Raw genomic sequence first — 25,900 nt, 5'->3', positions numbered from 1 at the left:
TCGAGTATGGACAACTGACGGTTCATCTTGTTGCTCAGATTAGGTAATTTTCTTTTCAAAAATCTTTTTCAAAATTTTTCTTTTCTTTTTCGTTTTCTCCAAAAATATTTTCGAAAAAAATCAATAAAAATCCAAAAAAACTAGAAAATCATAAAAACAAAAATATTTTGTGTTTTTTGTTTGAGTCTTGAGTCAATTTTTAAGTTTGGTGTCAATTGCATGTTTTTAAAAAATTTTTCTTGCATTTTTCGAAAATCCCATGCATTCATAGTGTTCTTCATGATCTTCAAATTGTTCTTGACAAGTCTTCTTGTTTGATCTTGATGATTTCTTGTTTTGTGTTGTTTGTTGTTTTTCATGTGCATCTTTGCATTCATATTTTCCATGCATTAAAGATTTCTAAGTTTGGTGTCTTGCATGTTTTATTTGCATAAAAATTTTTTCAAAATTATGTTCTTGATGTTCATCATGATCTTCAAAGTGTTCTTGGTGTTCATCTTCACATTCATAGCATTCTTGCATGCATTCATTGTTTTGATCTAAAAATTTCATGCATTGAGTATTTTTGTTATTTTTCTCTCTCATAATTAAAAATTCAAAAATCAAAAAAATATCTTTTCCTTATTTTCCTCCAAATTTTCGAAATTTTGGGTTGACTTGGTCAAAAATTTTTAAAAATTAGTTGTTTCTTACAAGTCAAGTCAAAATTTCAATTTTAAAAATCTTATCTTTTCAAAATCTTTTTCAAAAATTATATCTTTTTCATTTTTTTTTCATTTTTCGAAAATTCCAAAAATCTTTTTCAAAATATTTTCAAAAATCTTTTTCTTATCTTTACATCTAATTTTCGAAAATTAGCTAACAATTAATGTGATTGATTCAAAAATTTGAAGTTTGTTACTTTCTTGTTAAGAAAGGTTCAATCTTTAAGTTCTAAGAATCTTATCTTGTAGTTTCTTGTTAGTGAAGTAAGTAATTTCAAATTTTTAAATTAAATCTTTCTTATCTTTTTCAAAAATTTTATCTTTTTCAAAATTTGATTTCAAAATATCTTATCTAACCTCTTATCTTCTTATCTTTTTCAAACTTTGATTTTAATATCTTTTTCAATCAACTAACTAACTTCTTGTTTGTTTCTTATCTTTTTCAAAACCACCTAACTACAATTCCCTCTCTAATTTTCGAAAATACCTCTCTCCTTTTCAAAAATTCATGCTTTAATTTTAATACCTTTTAATTTTCAAAAAAATACTAACCCCTTTTTTTCAAAATTATTTTCGAAATTCTCCCTCTCTTTTCTTATTCTATTTAATTATTTATTTACTAACACTTCTCTTCACCTCTCTTCATCTAAAAATCCAAACTCATTATATCCCTTGTGTTTGGATTCTTCTACCCCTTTCTTATTCTACTAACATAAAGGAATCTCTATACTGTGACATAGAGGATTCCTCTTTCTTTTCTTGTTTTCTTCTCTTTCATATGAGCAGGAACAGGGAAAAAGGTACTCTTGTTGAAATTGATCCAGAACCTGAAAGGACTCTGAAGAGAAAATTAAGAGAAGCTAAATTAAATTATTCTAAAGATAACCTTTCAGAAATTTTTGAACAAGAGAAGGAGATGGCAGCCGAAAATAATAATAATGCAAGGAGAATGCTTGGTGACTTCACAAAGCCAACGTCCAAATTTGATGGAAGAAGCATCTCCATTCCTGCCATTGGAGCCAATAACTTTGAGCTGAAACCTCAGCTAGTTGCCTTGATGCAACAAAACTGCAAGTTTTATGGACTTCCATCTGAAGATCCCTATCAGTTTTTAACTGAGTTCTTACAGATCTGTGAGACTGTAAAGACGAATGGAGTTGATCCTGAAGTCTACAGACTCATGCTTTTCCCTTTTGCTGTAAGAGACAGAGCTAGAATATGGTTGGATTCACAACCTAAGGATAGCCTGGACTCCTGGGATAAGCTGGTCACTGCCTTCTTGGATGAATTCTTTCCTCCTCAAAAGCTGAGCAAGCTGAGAGTGGATGTTCAAACCTTCAAACAAAAAGATGGTGAATCCCTCTATGAAGCTTGGGAAAGATACAAGCAGCTGACCAAAAGATGTCCATCTGACATGTTTTCAGAATGGACCATATTAGATATATTCTATTATGGTCTCTCTGAATTTTCGAAAATGTCATTGGACCATTCTGCAAGTGGATCCATTCACCTAAAGAAAATGCCTGAAGAGGCTCAAGAACTCATTGACATGGTTGCAAACAACCAATTCATGTACACTTCTGAGAGGAATTCCGTGAATAATGGGATACCTCAGAAGAAAGGAGTTCTTGAAATTGATGCTCTGAATGCCATATTGGCTCAGAACAAAGTGTTGACTCAACAGGTCAACATGATCTCTCAAAATTTGAATGGATGGCAACATGCATCCAACAGTACTAGAGAGGCAGCTTCTGAAGAAGCTTATGATCCTGAGAACCCTGCCATGGCAGAGGTTAATTACATGGGTGAACCTTATGGAAACACCTATAACTCATCATGGAGAAATCATCCAAATTTCTCATGGAAGGATCAACAAAAGCCTCAACAAGGCTTTAACAATGGTGGACGCAATAGGCTGAGCAATAGCAAGCCATATCCATCATCTTCTCAGCAACAGACAGAGAATTCTGAACAAAACACTTCTAATTTAGCCAATCTAGTCTCTGATCTGTCAAAGGCCACTATCAGTTTCATGAATGAAACAAGATCCTCCATCAAAAATCTGGAGGCACAAGTGGGCCAGCTGAGTAAGAAAGTCATTGAAACTCCTCCCAGTATTCTCCCAAGTAATACAGAAGAGAATCCAAAAGGAGAGTGCAAGGCCATTGATGTGATCAATGTGGCCGAATGCACAAGGGAGGAAGAGGACGAAAATCCTAGTGAGGAAGACCTCCTGGGACGTCCCTCAAGCAAGAAGGAGTTTCCTATTAAGGATCCAAAGGAATTTGAGGCTCATATAGAGACCATAGAGATTCCATTAAATCTCCTTCTGCCATTCATGAGCTCTAAAGACTATTCTTCCTCTGAAGAGGATGAAGATGTGACTGGAGAGCAAATTGCTCAATACTTAGGAGCTATCATGAAGCTGAATGTCAAGTTGTTTGGTAATGAGACTTGGGAAAGTGAACCTCCCTTGCTCATTAGTGAACTAGATACTTGGATTCAGAAAACTCTACCTCAAAAGAAACAAGATCCTGGCAAGTTCCTAATACCTTGTACCATAGGCACCATGACCTTTGAAAAAGCTCTATGTGATCTAGGGTCAGGGATAAATCTTATGCCACTCTCTGTAATGGAGAAGCTGGGGATCATTGAGGTACAACCTGCCGTGTTCTCATTACAATTGGCAGACAAGTCCTTGAGACAAGCTTATGGAATAGTAGAGGACGTGTTAGTAAAGGTTGAAGGCCTTTACATCCCTGCTGATTTCATAATCTTAGACACTAGGAAGGAAGAGGATGATTGCATCATCCTTGGAAGACCTTTCCTAGCCACAGCAGGAGCTGTGATAGATGTCAACAGAGGTGAATTAGTCCTTCAATTGAATGGGGACTACCTTGTGTTTAAGGCACATGGCCATCCCTCTGTGACAAAAGAAAGTAAGCATGAAGAGCTTCTCTCAGTTCAGAGTCAAGAAGAGCCCACACAGTCAAACTCTAAGTTTGGTGTTGTGAGGCCACAACCAAACTCTAAGTTTGGTGTTAAGACCCCATATCCAAACTCTAAGTTTGGCGTTGGGACTACACAAACATTGACCTGATCACCTTGTGGCTCCATGAGAGCCACTGTCAAGCTATTGACATTAAAGAAGCGCTTGTTGGGAGGCAACCCAATTTTATTTATCTAATTTTTATTTTATTTTGTTTTATTATTATTTTGTGTTTTATTAGGTACATGATCATGAGGAGTCACGAAAAAATCATAAAAATTAAAAACAGAATCAAAAACAGCAGAAGAAAAAATTCACACCCTGGAGGACGCACAGGCTGGCGTTCAACGCCAGTAAGATGCATCTGGCCGGCGTTCAATGCCAGAACAGAGCACCATTCTGGCGCTGAACGCCAGAAACAAGCAACATTCTGGTGCTGAACGCCAGGAATGTGCCCAGAGAAGAAAAGCTGGCGCTGAACGCCAGCAACAAGCATGAAACTGGCGTTCAACGCCAGAAACATGCTTTACATGGGCGTTGAACGCCCAGAACGTGCACCAATGGGCGTTTAAACGCCAGAATGGTGTGCAAAGGCATTTTACATGCCTATTTGGTGCAGGGATGGAATTCCTTGACACCTCAGATCCTGTGGACCCCACAGGATCACCTCAGGATCTGTGGACCCCACAGGATCCCCACCTAATATATTCCCACCTTACCTCCTAATCCTAATTACACTCTCCTACTCCCCATGTCACACTTCCCAACAACTTTCACCAATCACCTCAATTCCTCTTCCCAATTACCCCATTCACCACTCACATCAACCCACTCTTCCCCATAAACCCCACCTACCTTCATAAAATTCAAAATCAATTTCCCTCCCATTCCCACCCAAAATGGCCGAACATCCACCCTCCCCTCTCCCTATAAATACCCTTCCATTCTCCTTCATTTTCACACAACCCAAACCCCTCTTCTCCCCCTTAACCAAACCTACATCTCTCCCTCTCTACCATATTTTCTTCTTCTTCTTCTCTTCTTTTCTTCTCTTGCTCGAGAGCGAGCAATATTTTAAGTTTGGTGTGGTAAAAGCATAGTTTTTTTTGCTTTTCCATTACCATTAATGGCACCTAAGGCCAGAGAAACCTCAAAGGGAAGACAAAAGCTTCCACCTCTGAGTCTTGGGAGATGGAAAGACTCATATAAAGCCGTCATAGCTCAGTGGTAGAACATGTGGCTGCAAATCAAGAGATCCCTGAGATACCTCAGGGGATAAATTGTCCTCCACACAAATATTGGAAGCAACCAATGATAGAAACACCAAAATTACTAGGAATCATTCAACAGAAGCAAGGAAGAGACATAGAGGAGCTCAAAGAGCACCATTGGACCTTCAAGAAGGCGCCACCCTCACTAAGGTGGATTCATTTCTTGTTCTTATTTCTTTCTGCTTTTCGGTTTTTAATGTTGTGTTTATCTATGTTTTGTGTCTTTACTTCATGATCATTAGTATGTAGTAACTATGTCTTAAAGCTATGAATAAATTCCATTAATCCTTCACCTCTCTTAAATGAAAAAAATGTTTTAATTCAAAAGAACAAGAAGTACATGAATTTTGAATTTATCATTGAATTTAATTTAATTATATTGATGTGGTGACAATACTTTTTGTTTTCTGAATGAATGATTGAACAGTGCATATGTCTTTTGATATTGTTTATGAGTGTTAAAATTGTTGGCTCTTGAAAGAATAATGAACAAAGAGAAATGTTATTGATAATCTGAAAAATCATGAAATTGATTCTTGAAGCAAGAAAAAGCAGTGAAAAAGCAAAAGCTTACAAAAAAATTGGCAAAATATATATATATATATATATATATATATATATATATATATATATATATATATATATAAAGAAAAAGAAAAAGCAAGCAGAAAAAGCCAATAGCCCTTAAAACCAAAAGGCAAGGGTAAAAAGGATCCAAGGCTTTGAGCATCAATGATAGGAGGGCCCAAGGAAATAAAATCCAGGCCTAAGCGGCTAAATCAAGCTGTCCCTAACCATGTGCTTGTGTCATGAAGGTCCAAGTGAAAAGCTTGAGACTGAGTGGTTAAAGTCGTGATCCAAAGCAAAAGAGTGTGCTTAAGAGCTCTAGACACCACTAACTGGGGACTTTAGCAAAGCTAAGTCACAATCTGAAAAGGTTCACCCAGTTATGTGTCTGTGGCATTTATGTATCCGGTGGTAATACTGGAAAACAAAGTGCTTAGGGCCACGGCCAAGACTCATAAGTAGCTGTGTTCAAGAATCAACATGCTTAACTAGGAAAGTCAATAACACTATCCAAAATTCTAAGTTCCCAGAGACGCCAATCACTCTGAACTTCAAAGGAAAAAGTGAGATGCCAAAACTGTTCAGAAGCAAAAAGCTACAAGTCCCGCTCATCTAATTATATTAATATTCATTGATATTCTGGAATTTATAGTATATTCTCTTCTTTTTATCCTTTTTGATTTTCAGTTGCTTGGGGACAAGCAACAATTTAAGTTTGGTGTTGTGATGAGCGGATAATTTATACGCTTTCTGGCATTGTTTTTAGGTAGTTTTTAGTAAGTTTGAACTACTTTTAGGGATGTTTTCATTAGTTTTTATGTTAAATTCACATTTCTGGACTTTATTATGAGTTTGTGTGTTTTTCTGTGATTTCAGGTAAATTCTGGCTGAAATTGAGGGACTTGAGCAAAACTCTGAAAAAGGCTGACAAAAGGACTGCTGATGCTGTTGGAATCTGACCTCCCTGCACTCAAAATGGATTTTCTGGTGCTACAGAACTCCAAATGGCGCGCTCTCAACGGCGTTGGAAAGTAGACATCTAGACCTTTCCAGAAATATATAATAGTCCATACTTTATTCGGAAATTGACGACATAACTTGGCGTTGAACGCCAAGTACATGCTGCTGTCTAGAGTTAAACGCCAGAAAAACGTCATGATCCGGAGTTGAACGCCCAAAACACGTCATAACTTGGAGTTCAACTCCAAGAAAAGCCTCAGCTCGTGGATAGATCAAGCTCAGCCCAAGCATACACCAAGTGGGCCCCGGAAGTGGATTTATGCATCAATTACTTACTCATGTAAACCCTAGTAGCTAGTCTAGTATAAATAGGATAAGTTACTATTGTATTAGACATCTTTTGACAGTTTAATCTCTTGACTGTTTAGCCTTTGATTATTCGGTCTCTTGATCACTCAAAGGGGGGCTGGCCATTCGGCCATGCCTGAACCTTTTACTTATGTATTTTCAACAGTGGAGTTTCTGCACACCATAGATTAAGGGTGTGGAGCTCTGCTGTACCTCAAGTTTCAATACAATCACTATTACTTTTTATTCAATTCTCTTCTATTCTTATTCCAAGATATACGTTACACTTAACTTTGATGAATGTGATGATCCGTGACACTCATCATCATTCTCACCTATGAACGCGCGTGATTGACAACCACTTCCGTTCTACCTTAGGCCGGGCGCATATCTCTTAGATTCCCCAACAGAATCTTCGTGGTATAAGCTAGATAGATGGCGGCATTCATGAGGATCCGGAAAGTCTAACCTTGTCTGTGGTATTCCGAGTAGGATCCTGGGAATCCGGAAAGTCTCACCTTATCTGTGGTATTCCGAGTAGGATTCCGGTATTGAATGACTGTGACGAGCTTCAAACTCCTGAAGGCTGGGCGTTAGTGACAGACGCAAAAGAATCAATGGATTCTATTCCAACCTGATTGAGAACCGACAGATGATTAGCCGTGCTGTGACAGAGCATTTGGACCATTTTCACTGAGAGGATGGGATGTAGCCATCAACCAAGGGTGATGCCTCCAGACGATTAGCCGTGCAGTGACAGCGCATAGGACCATTTTCCCGAGAGGATTGAAAGTAGCCACCGATGATGGTGAAGCCCTACATACAGCTTGCCATGGAAAGGAATAAGAAGAATTGAAGGAAGAGCGAGTAGTGAAGCAGAGTTTCAAGAGGAACACAGCATCTCCATACACCTATCTGAAATTCCCACTATTAATTTACATAAGTATTTCTATCCCTTTTAGTTTCTTTTTATTATTAATTTCCGAAAACCCATAAACCAATTTAATCTGCCTAACTGAGATTTACAAGGTGACCATAGCTTGCTTCATACCAACAATCTCTGTGGGATCGACCCTTACTCGCGTAAGGTTTATTACTTGGACGACCCAGTACACTTGCTGGTTAGTTGAACGGAGTTGTGAATTCAACTGGTGCCACAATAATGATTTCATACAAGTATAAAAGAATATGGATCACAATTTCGTCCACCACATAGCACCAAACCATAATTGAATTATGACTTAAGCATAAGGTAATAAATGGCAGGGTGTTATAGAAAACTCTTCATATGCTTTCTCATCCGTTTCCTGAAAAAGATAAGGCTGTAGGGGATGAGAACCTAACCACATGGTCTCACCAGGAAGTTTAGAATTATTATAAGAGGATACTATAAAGAAATGAAGGGATTTCAAACATAAATGATTATCGCTCTTCCTATATTTTTTTTTGAAAAGCAACAGCTAATCATTCAAAATTTGAATTCACATTTTAATTTTTAAAAAGACTCAATCAAACATAATATCCAAAAGTTTTTACCACATACCAACAAACTACTCTAACCAGACTTACCAATAATTCAACTAATTACGGCCTCCGGCCCAACATATAAGTAAACAATAGCCTCTAGCCCAACATATAATCAATTAACCACCATAATTCCGAACCAACAGCCATAATCACAAGTAATAAAGTTCAAACACAATCAAGAGCAATTACAGCAAGTATGACAATTAGCAGTTAGATAGAAATATTCATATAGGCAAACCAAATATAATATACACACCCAGATAATGTCACATAAATGCATATGATGCATGCTTGTCCTATTGGTCATGAGTTCACTTGTCGGTTATAATGCCAAACCCAACATACACCCGGTACCTAACTCGGATATGGAACACCACAATGCAGAGTAAGTGGGACCAAACCGCAACCCTTGCATCTTACTCGCTTAATCCGGAGCAAGTAGGACAAACCACAACTCTTGCATCTTACCCAGGCGGGTGTTTAAAGTCTCAACCTAGAGCAAGTGGGACAAAACCACAATCCTTACATAAGATGTTTCATCAATAATCATTAACTTTAATCAAATTGGAATCAAAACCGCAATTATATTTAATCATATTTCAATATCATAACCAAATCTACAATTTTATCTAATCGTATTTTCAAGTAACCAAGTTCTCAAAAGAATTTCAGTTTCATTTTTGAATTTTGGGCCTTTCCAAAGTCTCAAAAAACATTCTATTTCGCCAATCGAATCTAAATACTTCAAATTCACTAAATCTTTTCAAAACATAATCCCTTTAATTAGAATTAATCAAACGAAACTCATTTTCAAATTAACCAAGTTTTTCAAAACTAACTTAAGCATGAAACTTTTTCTAAAAGACTCAAAAGTCGTTTTATTCTTAAATACTCATTTTCATTGCTTTATTTTTCATTAAAATCCTCAAAACATCACTCTTTAGTTTAAATCAATTCAATAAAACTCGTTTCCATTCAAGCAAGTACTCAACATATTTCTTTTCATATTTAGCCAAATCAAAATAAGTTGAATATCCAATTCACTTCTATTAGTTTCATTTCCTCTAAAACTCTTTAAAATATAGTCCTTAAACCAAAGTTAATCAAACAAAAATCCATTTCCGTTCAATCAAATTCAAATTATTTAAAATCACGTATATAATTATAAAAGTTTCGGCAATATCTCCTCTAAAACTCGAACTTTGCCATCTTTCAAGGGCCCCAACCAAACCAAACTAGACATCTCTCAACCATCCAAATCATTTTTAATAAACCATTATCACAACAACACCAACTCGACTCAAAGAAATTAACAAAATCCAAAATTCAAGCAACCAATCCCATCAATCACAATAATTCAACCGCAATTATCAAAACACATTCAAAAACTCGATAATCATTTTATCACAATCCAGAAACCAATTTCAAAAAACTAGTTTAATCATTAAACCCCGACTTCATCAATTACTCATCATATTTCAATCCCACAATAAACATAGCGTTATGGCAACCACTAACCAAACATTCTCATTCAATCAATAAAGCAATCAAATAAACAATCACATTTATAAAAACAACTCAGTTCAATCCATAAGACTCACATAATCATAAAATACGTTTTTCGCATCAATATCGATTTGTAACAATTCTTGGAAGTAAAATAAGTTTAAGAAAAAACCCCTACCTCGAGTAGTCAAAATCCAAAAGCTATAAAACGCACAAAAAGTCCTTTTTCTCTCGGCCTGCAGTAGTGGCAACCGCAATCTTAGCTCCACTCTACTTTCGCAACAACCGTAGCAACTTTAATCGCACATGCAAGAATCGAAACTCAACTCCATGGCAATAAAGCCACAAAAATCTCAGCAACATATAATAGAAACTGATTTTCAAGGGTTCCAGAATGAAAACGCTTACTGTAACTAAAGAGGAATGACTAAACCGAACAGCAGCGGCTCAAGCAATGGTTCCGATGCCCACAGCCATGGCAGCGTAGCCTACAACAGCGACAATGGCGAACGACTCCCCTTCCATCTCATTTTTCACCACGACAGATCCAACAGCCGCGACGGAGCAACTCAAAATGATTAGCAGCGGCAGCTCCCTCTCCTCCAGCTCGCGTGCAGTAGCGCCGATGGAGGATGTGGCAGCGGCGACGACGACATACGAAAGGCGGCGGCACTCCTCCAACTCCCTTCAGCTCGCACATCTCTCCTTCCTTGCGTTTCTCACCCTCAGCGAATGGTGACGGCCCTCCAACGGCTGTGACAATGGTAGTAGTGCCTGCGACATCTCTCTCCAAAGGGGGTGAAGGGTGACGGCTAAGGTATGGTGTGGGTAAGTGTATGTTGTTATTATAGGGTTAGAGTGGTGTGGATAGAAATTAGGGTTTAAGTAATTGTGGTCATTTTAATACAATTAAGGAGTAGAATATTAATTTAAAACTAAATTTAATCCAACATAATTAGCTTTGAAAATACTAAATTATTCTTCAACTTACAAATTATTTTTAAATAAATTTTCTTTTAAAATCATAAATAAATAACATAATCTAATTTTTAAAAATTCAGAGTCTTACGATGACTCATTTCACTTCTATAAAAAACATTAACCGAGAAGATAAATAAATTCCAATTTGTTTCCTGAAAATTTTGTTTTAATTTTTTTTTGAAATTATTAGAGTAATAATTAATTTTTATGTTTTAATTGTAAAATGATATTTTGTTTACATTAATAAAAAAATTATTTATTCTTTTAACAAAAAATATTAAAATAATCATAAAAATATACATATCAATTTATAATATATATATTGATATAATATTTTTAAAAAATAAATAAATAATAAATAATGATTAAAAAAATATAATTCACTTGTCGACTTCGTACTGGTTTATTTTCTTTATAGTATTGATACGTACAAGGTAATCCTCTTATGAAAGCAAGAACCAATAAAAAAAATACCTAACTCATTAAAGAATTTTTTTTTAACTGATTTAGATTGGTCAAATAATCAGCTCACTTGTCCGCTTAGTTAAGTGTTGGAGGTTTGAATCACACCTTGTACATGCAACAAGCCATTGACCAATCACAAATTTTTCAATAGAGTTCAAATCCATAACAGATCAGTCAGGTTGAAAAATACGTGGTCAACAAAAAAAAAAATTTAAAATTTTTCTTAATCTCCTCAAATAAATCACTAACCGTCTGTCCCCAGACCTTCCCGCAATCCCCCTTTACGATCACACCACACCAAGTGCTCTCAATTCAACCACTGCTAACAATGAGCCTCCAGTCCCCTCTGAATCCCCAAACAGGATCAAACAGAAGGAGAAGGACTGCACCGATTCCCCCTTCCAACGATGTAATCGACGTTGACAATTTCGTCTTCACCCCAGTCACTCACAAGGGCACAGACAAGACCACACCCATCTCCGTCGAACACTACGCCCTAGACAGGGACCTCCAGCTCGCAATCGCCGCCTCCCTCGCTGTCCCGCTACCTCATCTCATCAACCTATCCTCCGACGACGACGACGACGTCAGCATCCTCGCTGCAAAACCCGAAAATACCCCTTTCGGGAAACGAAGAAAGAGGGACAACAATGAGAACGAGAAAGGCGAGTCCTCCAACAGCGCCCCACCATTCATCTGCGAAATCTGCACCGAAACAAAGTCATTAGTGGAGTCTTTCTGCGTCACCGGTTGCCACCACTCTTACTGCAACGACTGTGTGATACTGTATGTTGGGTCGAAGCTTCAGGAGAATGTGATTAACATTCGGTGTCCGGTGCCAGGATGCAAGGGGCTTTTAGAGCTGGAAGATTGTCGTGAGATTCTCCCGAAGGAGGTTTTCGATCGATGGGGGATGGCCATGTGTGAGGCTGTGGTTGTTGAGGGTGAGAGATTCTATTGCCCTTTCAAGGACTGCTCAGCGCTTATGATCAACGACGGCGGAGAGTTGGTGAGGCAATCAGAGTGCCCTAACTGTCGGAGGCTGTTCTGTGCCCAGTGCAAGGTTGCTTGGCATGATGGGATTGGCTGCGACGAGTTTCAGACCCTGAATAAGGATGAGAGGGAGAAGGAGGATATTATGCTGATGAATCTGGCTAAAACCAAGAAGTGGAGGAGGTGCCCCATGTGCAAGTATTATGTTGAGAAATCTGAGGGCTGCATGTACATGAAATGCAGGTTAGATGTTCGATTGATATTTGATTGACTTGTGGTTATTAATATTATTATATCATAACTCTCATATTCTGTTTCCCTTTAATCTAGGGTGTTTAACAAGACAAAATTACGTGCATAACTATCCATATTCATCTTCATGTAATCTTAGAAGATTAAAACCATTGATGATGCTGCTACATCATACCGTATTGCTACATATTCCCTAGTTAATATTTTTCCTGTGTTTTTGGGTGACAGATGTGGATATGCCTTCTGTTACAGCTGTGGAGCCCTTTCCAACAAAAATACCCACTATTGCAGCAGCTGCAAGCGTTAAGTGCATAGTTCTTAGAGCTAAGAATTACTGCAGACCACCAAAACCCTTAACTAGTGGTTCATCCATTAACTACTTGTATAGATGTTAATGCCTATGGATTTTTGTTAGTTTATTTGCTCAAATCATAATATTTAAGAAAGGCTTGAATATAGTTTATCCCATAATTCCGTTTTATCTAATACTGAATTTGGAACTTATATGTTTGTTAATTCAGCCATATTATTTTTCCCTTTTTCTATTTAAAACTCTGCACAAGATTGCAACTTTTGTATAAAATGACAGCTCAGCGCAAAAACATTTCTCATTCACGCGAGGTCCAGGAAAAACCACATCCAAATGACGTAATATATATACATCACTCGCTGTTTTCACGGTTTAAACCCGTGAGTGAGATCACACAGAGATAACTCAACTATTCTTCCTCTTTCAAGATTGCAACTTTTGTATGGGATAACATATTTTCAATGAGATTCAAATGCAAGCAATAACAATAGAGTATATAGACACATCAAGCAAAAAGAGGGTCAAAATTGTCATGTTGCATATACTATAGCCGACTGCACCATTAAGAAAATATATTAGTGATGCGGAAAATTTTAATGGCCCTTTTGGGGAGCATAATATGTTTATGTTGAAGGTTCAAAATCAATTACACGTGCGAAAGAAGAACAATTTTCAGAACATACCCTTACAATTGAACGGTTTAGGACCCTTGCCATTTACATTTTTCCTAGTCAAATGAGAGAGTTTTTTGAGATTTTTTTCTATAAGTTGAAATGCTGCAGTGAGGACAAACGTATTCCAGCCCATCAGTTTTAGCATAGTCCTGCCATCATAAACAAATCAGAGACAAAGATGAAAAGTTTTCTATTCATTTCTTTAAAGTTTGTGGCTATATGCCAGATGACGTGAAAATTAGAGTGCATGATTTTTCGCACAGTGACACTTGCTGCCCAGATGCGAAAATCGCATTTCAATTGGTATTCACTTGTATACACATCCCAATTGTGACTAAGCCACAAGCAAGACCATAACTTAATAATTACAATCCAACCCAAAATAAAGACAATTGAAATTTCAAATCCAACTTCACTTCCCCTTGAAATTTTTTCACCCACCAAAATGGCAACAAAGACAATTGCCATTAAGCCTTAAATTGCAACATATTTGACAAAAAAACGCGGTAAATCTTTTAAGGCTTTTACTAACCATGAAATTGTTGGTTGTTAAGAATTTAGATCAACAAGGCATTGAGACTAAAGAATCAAAGTTCCATAATACCTTAAATGCCCCAAGTCCCTGCCGCCTATCACATCCAAAGTGAGCCCACTCACCACATATACCACAGTTCACCCAGTCCCCTGCTGCACTACTGTTGAGCCAACATGAAAAGTAAAAGATAGTAATAAGACATAATTTGGCAAATTTCAGTTATATAATAGAGAGGAGACAGACCTGTGACACAACAAGCAGCACTCCCCATCTACGTCATCGTGAGCTAATTCATATTCTAAAAGATAAGTCTCATAATGTCTCTTCAATGTATTGCCAACACCCTGATAACAGAAAGAAACTGTCAATGCTTCTAAGATTGCACATATTCTTAAGTTAAAAGTCCTGAGAATAGCAATAAGCACGAATGCAATCGTTTGCAAACCACAAATACACGCAAAATGTTTCCAATTTATTCACAAAGTTCTAAGAACGATTAAACAGATGTTGCGCACAAAAATATTTCTTGTTTTCCTTTTCCATTTTGTAGAACTTGTTATGAAAAGAACAGACAGTATTTCATGTGAAGGAAAATAGAATCTCTGACAAAGCTGACACAATGGATAATGCAACTAGAGTATCAGATAATTATAGCACAATGAGCAATTGACTTAGGTACGCCACGTCTAAGTCAGCATTTGCATATACAATTTAACATTTTGGTGTTCACTAGAGCTCACAATAATTGCACTTCAGGGAACACCTGATTATCAGAATCAAACATAAGTACAAAACATGCAAATCAGCTTGACATCGTGCCAATGGAATTTACCAAAATTAGCAGCAACAAAAGAAGCACCAAGGATAGACAAGTTACTCACCTCCCAAGTCCAGAACAAGTTATGTTCAAACTTCAATGCAAAAAGTAGGAGAGGGAAATGATAAGAACACAAACTCCTAATACTTAAACAAGGAATAAGCAATGCATATCCTACAATGAATGCTTAACTATGTAAGAGAGTACTAAAAAAAAGGGGAAAAGTATGCATACCATGCTGTTGTAAACTAAAACAAACTACTGAATGCTTGATATGGACAAGAACAACATAGGAAAACATTGGTAAAAAAAAAAACCACACTGATCTCAAATTTAAGATGCTTGATAAAACTGTCAATAAAAAAAAAGGATTATTTAGCAAGGGGGAATGACGTGAAATGTAAGGAAACATTCGGTAACAGTATTTAGCAGGGGGAAATGACTTGTAATGAGGAAAACAGAGATAACATTACAATCCATACCGTCATTCTATTTGTCAGAGTGTGATTGCGCATCTTTGAGAAAACTTGCCCTTTCCAGTTGATACCATTCCCAACATGAAAGCCTCCTCTTGAAACCACCTGAAATGCTAATGTGTTAGTCACAAATTCTAGAATACCATGCAACTAGCTTTACATAGTCAAATGTTCGTACCTCTCTATACAGGTTGAAAAGATCAAGGCGTTTTGCATTGAGAATGGCATCAGGAAACTCCGCTATCCCACCCGGTGGGACTAGGCGATTATGCCCTCGATGGATTAGAAACTGCATCACATCCCTCAAGAATTCCTCCTGCCAGACAATTTATGAGAAACCCAGTCAAAGATTAAAAAAATTGCATTGATAATATCATATCTGACACAAGGATAAGGTCAAACATGGCATGATATCAATGAGGATAGCAAAGATCACCAAGCAAAAATCAAGTAAACACCTCTGAGCAAACTCGTATCGGAGCTCTGTCACAACCATGCTTTTTCATAGGTAGCGGATTTAAAGAAATAACCTGAAGAGCTTGAAATGTGTTTGATGCAGATTTCCTCTTTGGTACAGAATTTATGCCTACAACATTATGCCTAATAGGAGCAAGTAACTGATTTGACTTTCCATGTTCCCCATGCCTTTCACCCTCAGATAATCCCGAAAAGGGAAGAATCTTATGATAATTAGAATGAGGAATTGGTCTCATTGCAGCAAAATCTAATTTATGTCTATCACTACGAAAATCCTCTGACTTTTTCCTAGAGCATGGTTCAAATCTTTTTCGACTAGGTGCTGGAGGCATCAGCCATGTAGGATACCCAGAGAAAACAGGATCATTACTAGAGTTTTCTTTCCCCTTCCTAGTACAAAAGAAAAGGAGACGTTCAGCATCATCTTTATGAAATGATGCAACTGGCAATCCTTGAATACTAGCAACTCCCAAAATCACTAGGCTACGGTATGATACATTAGGAGCCAGCTGTCTCAGAATCTGCGAACAAATAACAAAACACCCAAGTCAAAAGATAAGGTCCTGCACTAAATTGAAACTTAAGTAATGAGAATTCAACAAAGATCATGCCGTCACAACTGCTTAAAAGATCAAGCCAATTCATTGGAGAGGATAATAATGCCAAAATAATATTTAGCTGTTCAAAATATAGAAAAGCCGAGAAGCTAACAATGTAATATAGACCTAATACAACAACAACGCCATTCATAGGAGAGGATTATAAATAACTTCATATGTTCTGCCAAAATAATATTTAGCTGTTCAAAATATAGAAAAGCCGAGAAGCTCACAATGTAATATTACAGACCTAATACAACGACGCTAGTGGGGTCAGCTACATAGATCAAATGACGTCATTATGTCATATCATATATCATGTTTATAGCAACGCTGTTTGCGCATAGATCACCTTTCACCACCTCGTGTATAGTCTTTTTAGGTCTTTCTCTATCTTTCAGCACTTGTCTCACCCTTCTAACTAGATTGCTCTGCCAATCTTCTTCCCACATGTCCAAATCACCTAAAACAAAATTCTACTATCATTTCAACAAAAGATTCTACACCAACTTTCTCTCTTACATCCTCATTCCATATTCTATCTATACGTGTTTGGCCGCTCATCCATCTAAACATCCACATCTCTGCTAAACTAAACTTGTGTTCACACTTACCCTTTTATGGTCCAATACTCCGTTCCATATAACATAGCTGACCTAATTATAGTGCAATAAAATTTACCCTTAAATTTTATAGGTACTTTTTTGTCACATAAAACTAGACACACTTCAACACTAACCAGCCCGCCTGAATCCTGTACAATAAGATGCTTTCCCAGTTTTCACTTCTATGTTAGTGTTTCCCCTCCTCGTTTCGAACTTACATTCCATATATTCAGCCTTACTATGGCTTATGCACAAAGAATTCATCTTTAAAGCTTCTCTAAACAAATCTAATATATATTTTAAATCTTCCCTTGATTCTCCCATAAAGATGATGTCATCGACAAAAAAGCATGTACCACGGAAGTTTGATTATGATAGATAAAGTTCGATTCTTTTTTTTTATTATTTCTGTCACAAACACCAAAAATAACTAAAAGATGGCATTCAAACAATTTCAGCTATTCCTTCTATTTCTAGAATGAAGTCATGCCTGCTTTAAAAAGTCTGAGAGACCAGTATAAGGACCTTTAAAGCATAAGTTAAAAGACAACAACATTTTATGTGACCTTATACTGGAAATGAAGGACCATCAACCATGTAAGGCTTCATAAACAAAGTTTATAATAATCATATATAACACAATAGAGAAATCCTGTCTTGCAAATCCTCCTATATTGGCTAGCATTGCTTAATCTTCTCACCAACTAACAAAATGGAATTATTTACTTGAGCAGTGTACACCACTTTATTTATTAAATCTACATATAGCATCTCATAAATCCATACATCTTGTTAATATAACTAGTGCATCCAAGTAACCCAGTTATTCATCATCATAACAGAAGCAAGAACTTCCATATAAAAAAGACACCATCAAAGTTGATCATTAACCTGTGAAGCCCATGCAGGAACACGCATGCAAACTTCAAAGACGCTTGATCCACAGGCTACTGAGGATGATCTTCGAGGCTCAGAGTAAGACAATTTGCTTCGTACGTGATTAGGAACTGCTTGAACAAGTTGACTCTTCTCAATGAGCTCTTTTTTAATATGATTCTCCAAAAGCTGAGGAAATCCCAAAGAAAGTAGAAAAATAGTACGAGTAAATAAGAAGTTAAAAGAGTACAGATGTTGAAGGTCATGAAAACATAATTCACCCTTGCCTGATCATTAAAACAAGTGTCTGCACTACCAGACACCAAAAGTGATATATGAGCAGAACTACAAGTGGATATATCACAACGCATGGTCACCAAACCACGTGAGAATGTTGCTGCTTGGAGAGGTGGTAGTGGAGCACTATAAAATACGTTCAATGGGAAAAATAATTAAATAATGACAGAATAAGATGCTGAAAAGAAAAAAAGAAAGAAAAAGAAGAGAAGAAACTAGAGAATAAAAACTCATAGTCCTAGTATGGCCAACTCTTTGCCTATTCCACAAATTCTTGTGTTATTTACACTAGATGCTATGATGTTATTTAATCAATATAACTGACCCCACCTATGAGGATAATATTTGAGTTATTGTTGTTAAACAAGTCATATCAGTTCAAAAGTTAAATATTAGTGCTCCTAAAAAATACACGCGTGGATTTGTTTGACAGTCACTTATAAAATATCCCAGTCAACCAAAATAATCCTATATTCCTATTTTCAACAGAATAATATATAATTAAACATCACAGGAATATAAATGTGTCATCTATCACAAACATCAAATACCTTGTTCGGTTGTAAAGTTTACATCCACGTATCTGCAGAAAAGCCAGAACAAAGTGAAAACAGAAATACTAGACATCAGCAATTAAAAGAACTTCCCAGTAAGGAGAGTACAAATAGTAGACCAGATGGATTTGAGGTCAACAGTTAAAAGGTAGAATAAAACCACTATATTTAAATTGTGTTGACAAACAAATTTTACATGATAATATCATTATGTCCTTTGACCCCCGTATATTGGGAAAAAGCTTGGTGTTGTTACACTTATATGGTCACTAAATTATACCAGATTTTCATTATTCCAGTGATTTAAGGAAAAACCACTGCATCATGTGGCACTTATCCTCGATGTGATCTTGATATTGGATAAACAGTTTACTTTGGGTGTGTTATTGATGAAACATAACAACCTTTAAGAATAAAAAAAGGTTAGGAACAAGTACCAAACTGATCCATCCATATTCCTCTATCGTATTATGTTCATGTAGATTGTATTGTCCAGACAATTTGAAAAATGCAATAAGTTTTTCTTCAAATAATGACAGATCTTTTTAAGGTCCAAATTTAGTACAACAGCTGATCAAAGGAAAGCAAGCAATTTCAAGGAAAAAGCATACAAAGATGCAGCAAATCCTTTTATTCAGAGCACATATTACAAGTTGTTAAGCATTTGAAAATGCTGTACGTCCAACACCCAAAAAGGAACAAAAGATAACCCAAGAACTGCAAACAATCATATACAGGCCACTTACTTCTGTGCATAGGAGAGCATTAAGTCCATCCTCTAATGACCCCAATAAAAAAGCATCCTTTTCCAAGGAAAGAAAGAAGAAGCAAAAAAAATTAGTTTTTAACAGGTAAGTATTAAGGGGAGTTACAATAACAACCTTCTCAAAAGCCAAATAGCTAAGTCATGCATGCCTACCAAAGTGCAATTAACTCCACAAACAAGAAATCTCATGTTCACATCAGTATCATATATTGTTATAGCAGAAATGCTCTCAGGTTCAGTCTCCTCCTGTTCTATGTCATGTTCACTTGTACCAACATCAATATTGGGAGGGTCACCAAGAATTTGTGGCCCAAGCTTGCCACCACCTTTATTATTGTTAGGAGGAAAGACATTGTTTCGTACACAGTATAGTCTGAAAGTTGCAAGAGCAAGCTGGAAAGCATCCCATGTGTGACTCGATGTACTGTAGTGCATAATATCAATCATCAGAAACAAAATATTATTTCATATACATGCTATATATATTGATTAATATATGTATATACATAAGAAACAATCCATAACAAAACTGCATCCAATTTCTGCAACTTGCTAAAGGCAATTAAAAGGAGCAAAAATATCTCATGTCATTGCTTCATTACTAGAAGCCAAAGTTAATTAGTGAAGTGTGATGACAATCTGATAGAAACAAGTTGTTTGTTCCTTTTAAGCTACTTTAGCAGGTTTAGTAGCAGTAGGGCTAGGCCTAGCTGCTGCTCATAAATACTAGGGATTAGTTAGTTTTAAGTCAGTTAGAAAAAAATCTGTTCAGTTTGTTGGTTCAGGAGAGGAAAAATTCTCCCAGAGAGTTGGTTAGTTCCAACAGTATACTTCAATAAGGGGATTGTGATTCACAATCCCCAGTTCATCAATAAAATCCCTAATTCTGCTAGATCTCAGTTCCTATCACAATCGTAAACCCATTGCCACCCAGGAAATAACAGAAATGACAAATGAGTACAGACAATGATAAAAGTAAAGCTCAACAGCCCCAAGCTGGTAAATGACCATACCTCTGTGCCACTGAGAACAAAGCTTGATGAAAATGAGAAGCTGCATACTTTAAAAAGTCATTTTCCCAATATATGGTGTAAGGAATTCCCTGCCAAACAGAACCTTAATTAAATTGCTTTTCACTGGAAATGGGAGTTAGGAAAAATATAATCACATTGACTAATTTTTATTAGAAAAAAGCCCATATCTTGTACTGTCACGTCTTTAAGGGCCATTTCGAGTAGATAAGTTATTTAAGCACTTCTATGAAACGAACTACTAAAAAATAGCTAATGCATAAGTTATATTATAGAAGGTATATGGTAAGATTAACATAAGTGTTTCTTTCGAGTATTTCTGAAAAAATGCAGATTAAGAAGCTAGATATTTAGATTCTCAAAAAGCACTAAAAATGACTTTTTGGGATGTTATAAGCTTTATGGCTAAATGTGACCAAAAAATATTAAAATTGTCTCTTTTTAACTTCCATAGAATTAAAATAAAATGATATGCGGGTTTATCGGAACAGGTGGTAAGTCCTGCTTTAGCACCCAAATTTAACAATGATCTCTTTAAATTCTTTCAGACCAATCTAACTTTTCAGATAAAAAAATTACTATAGATTGCCTGCTATCAATGTGACCTTAGAGTGGAGTGCCTCTGCCAAGTTTTCTCCCTTAGGAGTTTCCAAATAAACCTACAAAATCACCGGAAAATAGGTTGGGAACAAAACACCACACCATCCATGTCAAACAATCATGAAAGAAAATCACTATTCATATGACACTCACAGTATTAGGTAATTTTGAACAAAACAATGCACATAATGCTTCTGGACTAGACAGGTCAAAATCTTCCCATATAAGAGATCCAATTTCTCCACTTTCTTCTAGCTGTCTACCTTGTAGGTAAACAAAATCTGGCTGCAGTTGCTCAATTACTCGACCGAGTTCATCCACAGTAGGTTTAGTTAATACCGTCACCTAAAGAATTCTCACACAAGTTCAACATGCCATTCCATCAGAATTCTTCTAAATGCAAATCAAACAAAACAAAAAAAAAAATTAAAACAAAAGGAACGAACTCAGTGGTCACCTCAAGACGACCAGAGGAAGAAAGCTCCGGAAAGGGGTATTGTGATTGATTCTCCGAAGCAGAAGCTTCCTCTTGCTTCTCTTTTTGCTTATCCTCACATGATTTACCACCATTCAGGACAGCAAGAAGACTAGAAGGCCTTGAAGAACCCTGAGAATGGAACATCATTTTTTATGCATGCCAGAGGCACAAGTTCTCCAGTTAAATATCAGTAAAAAAGGGCACATTAACAATTCTCACTAAAAGAACTAAAAACCCAAAACTACTACAATAACTTCTTCAATGTTCCCCAACTGGTCTATCTGTCTATCTATCTACTTATCTATCTATCTATCTATCAACCCAACGCCTCTAACCATTGCAAAACCACCAAAACAAAAGAAATCATAGAACACCAAATTAACTCCTCAAGATGGCAAATCCACCAAGAAATAAGCAAGTATGAAAAAGGTTCTGGCTTGCAAAAACCCAGCAATTTGGCGAATAAAATAAAGGAACTTTGAGAAAGAAGAGAAGGCAGCGAGCAAGCTCAAGGGGAGGCAAGAATTCTGCTAACCAAATTGGTCAAAACGAGGTAATATCCTCAATCCACAGCTAGGCTAAAACGAAGAAATCAGAAGGAAAATCCAAACCCCTAAATCGAAGAAACGCTGCCTAATAGGTCTGAAAAGGAAGCAAATTCTTTAACCCCCAATTCACCACCAAACTAAAAGACCCGTTAGTATATTAGAAAGAAAAATGAAAGGAATAAAAAAATAACAAATTACTTATGCGCCTTAAAACAAAAACAAAATGAATAAAGAAAGAAAGAAAAACTGAGAGACCTTTTTGTGTTTGTGTGTATTGAGGACACAGTCCCTAAAACATTCTTACTCTTGAAAGCACAAGTGATTGGGGTCAGTCAAAGTAACCAACATCACCACACGAAAAGCATTAAAAATCCTGCCCACGTTGTTGTTGTTGTTGTTGTTTGGCCAGCGATTTCCTAAATCCATATACGTACGATTCTGATTAGATTTAACCTTTTGACGAAACAATATATATAATGAGATCAAATCCGAAAGAAATAGATTAAAATAATAGAAGGGGAGAATGAAAATGAAAATGAAAATGATAATTGTATATAGATAGCTAGACAGATAAATTCCTGTTCTTATTTTATATAGTATTAAATTAAATGAGAGGCATGAGAATTGAGAAATCTCTTTCACACTTGATTCGGTAATTTTTAGAAAGGAAGAATAAATTAATAACTTTGCGCCCAATCCCAACAAGGCAACAACGACAACACCACCAACACCAACCTCAGCATGTTTTCTTGTGTTCTATAGTTCCCAAGGATAGAACAACTGGTTCCCTTTGTTGTTGTACCACATGAGGTTCTTCTGACTTTCGAGAGCTTATAATCTTTAAGGCTCATAAAATTCATACAGGCCAAATCAAATAAAATAGTAATGGAGACCAAAAAAATAATGGATACAAATTATATTTGTTCTGAATAAAGTAATCATTAGATCTTCGAGAATTTTGACATAAGATTAAACGCTTCTTTAACGGCATTAGCTTGACAGTTAGCTCCTTACGGAGGTGAGTATGGGCTCAAATTTTCTGCCTCTTACAGTAAACTTTCTTCCTGTCTTCTCATGAATGAACTCCACATGCTCCAGAGACAAGATACAACTCACTTTATGTGGTAAGACTGGTTCTTTTGTGAAGACAACTATTATGCCAGGGGGAGAGGCCTTCGGTTGGGACTTTCTTATCCCCCCAACCTTTAGGTACTTTCTTCTAAGTACTTTTATGCTTAGAGCTTGTTGATGGCTGCCCAACACCAAACTTAGAATTGATGTTTGGGGCTCTGTAAAGCTCTATGCAAAAAGAGAGGGTTGGAACACTAGGTGTTGCACAGTTATCTCTCTTTTATTTGAGGGAGAATTGGGATGAGGCATCTTGAACAAGATGTGATCCTCCCCTAGTTGTAGAGTCAGTTCTCCCTTAGCCACATCAATGATAGCATTGGCAGTGGCTAGGAAAGGTCTTTCAAGGATGATAGAGTCATCCTCATCCTCTCTAATACCCAAGACTATGAAGTTTGCAAGGATGTAGTGGTCTTCAACTTTTACAAAGATATCCTCTACTAAGCCTATGGTTTCTTTATTGTCTTGTCTGCCATCTCTAATGAGATATTTGCAGCTTGTACCTCAAGGATTCCCAACTTCTCAATTACAGAGAGTGGCATGAGGTTTATGCTTGACTCTAGGTCACACAGAGTCTTTTCAAAGGTCATGGTGCCTATGGTGCAAGGAATCAGGAAGCGTCTAAGATCTGAAAGCTTTTGAGGTAGCTAACCAAAGCATTGAGTTCTTTGGAAAGCAATGGAGGTTCCTCATCCAAAGGCTTTGTACCAAGTAACTTGGCATTCAGCTTCATGAGAGCTCCTAGGTACCAAGCAACTTGCTCTTCCCTAGTGACTTCATCCTCATCAGAGGATGAGTAATCATCAGAACTCATGCATTGTAGAAGTGCATGCAAAGGAACCTCTATGGTCTTTATGTGAGCCTTGGCTTCCTTTGGTTATGGGATAGGGGTTTCCTGAGTGAGAATTGAACACTCAGAAAGTGTGCTTTCATAGCGTTTAACGCCAGCTCTGTTAGCTCTTTGGGCGTTGAACACCCATGTTGTGTACCCTTACTGGCATTAAATGCCAGTTCCTCTATCCTTTTGAGCGTTGAACCCCCAGCAGGGGTATCCTTGCTGGCGTTCAACGCCAGCTTTCCTCACTGGCGTTCAGCGCCAGAAAGCCTGCCTGTTTGGGCGTTGAACGCCCAGCCAGTGCTCCCTGGCTGGCGTTCAACGCCAGCTCTGCTACCAGGATGGGCGTTGAACGCCCAGTGAGGGGTTCCTCACCTGCGTTCAGCGCCAAGCTTGCTGTCAGCTTGGGCATTGAACGCTCGGTGATATGCTCTTCACTGGCGTTCAACGCCACCCCATTCTCTCCAAATTCAACCTCAGCCTCAGAGGTGATGGCCTTGCACTCTTCTCTTGAATTCATGACACGCAAAAAATTGCAAATTAAGAATTTATAATAAGAATAGTGTTGCGAGCACAGTTCTTAACCGGCAAAAATTCCACTTATCAATTTAAAAAGGGTGTCACAATTAAGAATAAAATACTGGGAGTAGAATTTCCAGGTCGTTTCCCAACGAGTTGAAACAAGGTGCGTGGTGCACGAAATTGCAATCACACTTTTGCAATTCCGCACAACTAACCAGCAAGTGCACTGGGTCGTCCAAGTAATACCTTACGTGAGTAAGGGTCGATCCCACAGAGATTGTTGGCTTGAAGCAAGCTATGGTTATCTTGTAACTCTTAGTCAGGATATCAATAATTCTCAGGTTTAATTGTGAAAAGTAAAAGAACATGAAATAAATACTTGTGTTTTGCAGTAATGGAGAACAGGTTGAGGTTTTAGAGATGCTCTATCTTCTGAATCTTTGCTTTCCTACTGTCTTCTTCTTTATGCACGCAAGGCTCCTTCCATGGCAAGCTGTATGTAGGGTTTCACCGTTGTCAATGGCTACCTCCCATCCTCTCAGTGAAAATGTTCAACGTGCTCTGTCACAGCACGGCTAATCATCTGTCGGTTCTCAATCAGGTTGGAATAGAATCTAGTAATTCTTTTGCGTCTGTCATAACGCCCAGCCCTCAGGAGTTTGAAGCTCGTCAGAGTCATTCAATCTTTGAATCCTACTCAGAATACCACAGACAAGGTTTAGACCTTCCGGATTCTCTTGAATGCCGCCATCAATTCTAGCTTATACCACGAAGATTCTGATTAAGGAATCCAAGAGATATTCACTCAATCTAAAGTAGAACGGAGGTGGTTGTCAGGCACACGTTCACAGGTGAGAATGATGATGAATGTCACGGATCATCACATTCATCAAGTTGAGGAACAAGTGATATCTTAGAATAGAAGCAAGCGTGATTGAATGAAAAACAGTAGTAATTGCATTAATCCATCAAGACACAGTAGAGCTCCTTACCCCCCAACCATGGGGTTTAGAGACTCATGCCGTAGAAGATACAATAAGAAACGTGTAATGTGTCATGAGGTACAGATACAATGTCAAAATATCCTATTTATAGTGAACTAGTAACCTAGGCTATACAGAAATGAGGAAATGACGTAAAAATCTACTTCCGGGGTCCACTGAGTGTGTGCTTGGCCTGAGCATTGAAGCTTTCATGTGTAGAGACTTT

General features: G+C 37.2%; 2 protein-coding genes across 3 annotated transcripts; one reads left to right on the top strand and one right to left on the bottom strand.

Moving 5' to 3' along the window:
- Window positions 1-11,335: 11,335 nt before the first annotated feature.
- On the bottom strand, window positions 11,336-22,342 carry LOC112790610 (AT-rich interactive domain-containing protein 4). 2 transcript variants are annotated; one of them, XM_025833093.3, is made up of 16 exons: window positions 21,638-22,342; window positions 21,334-21,525; window positions 21,186-21,239; window positions 20,563-20,651; window positions 19,703-19,973; window positions 19,530-19,586; window positions 18,781-18,812; window positions 18,220-18,355; window positions 17,948-18,121; window positions 15,834-16,373; window positions 15,554-15,691; window positions 15,382-15,480; window positions 14,326-14,426; window positions 14,152-14,242; window positions 13,557-13,696; window positions 11,336-12,533 (listed from the first exon to the last, which is right to left on the bottom strand). In XM_025833093.3, the coding sequence occupies exons 1-15, from the start codon at window positions 21,803-21,805 to the stop codon at window positions 13,601-13,603; spliced, it is 2,238 nt and encodes a 745-aa protein (XP_025688878.1). In that variant the 5' UTR covers window positions 21,806-22,342; the 3' UTR covers window positions 11,336-12,533; window positions 13,557-13,600. The 2 variants fall into 2 exon arrangements, with proteins under 2 accessions (XP_025688878.1, XP_025688877.1); XM_025833092.3 differs by lacking the exon at window positions 11,336-12,533 and having other exon boundaries at window positions 13,392-13,696.
- On the top strand, window positions 11,603-13,067 carry LOC112790611 (E3 ubiquitin-protein ligase RSL1). The gene is made up of 2 exons (XM_025833094.3): window positions 11,603-12,554; window positions 12,792-13,067. The coding sequence occupies exons 1-2, from the start codon at window positions 11,647-11,649 to the stop codon at window positions 12,868-12,870; spliced, it is 987 nt and encodes a 328-aa protein (XP_025688879.1). The 5' UTR covers window positions 11,603-11,646; the 3' UTR covers window positions 12,871-13,067.
- Window positions 22,343-25,900: the final 3,558 nt, after the last annotated feature.

The sequence above is a fragment of the Arachis hypogaea genome, chromosome 3 (assembly GCF_003086295.3).
Source record: "Arachis hypogaea cultivar Tifrunner chromosome 3, arahy.Tifrunner.gnm2.J5K5, whole genome shotgun sequence".
NCBI classification, from domain to species: domain Eukaryota; kingdom Viridiplantae; phylum Streptophyta; class Magnoliopsida; order Fabales; family Fabaceae; genus Arachis; species Arachis hypogaea.
Note: the sequence above shows the minus strand (reverse complement) of the source record. Positions and strands in the feature narration are given on the sequence as shown.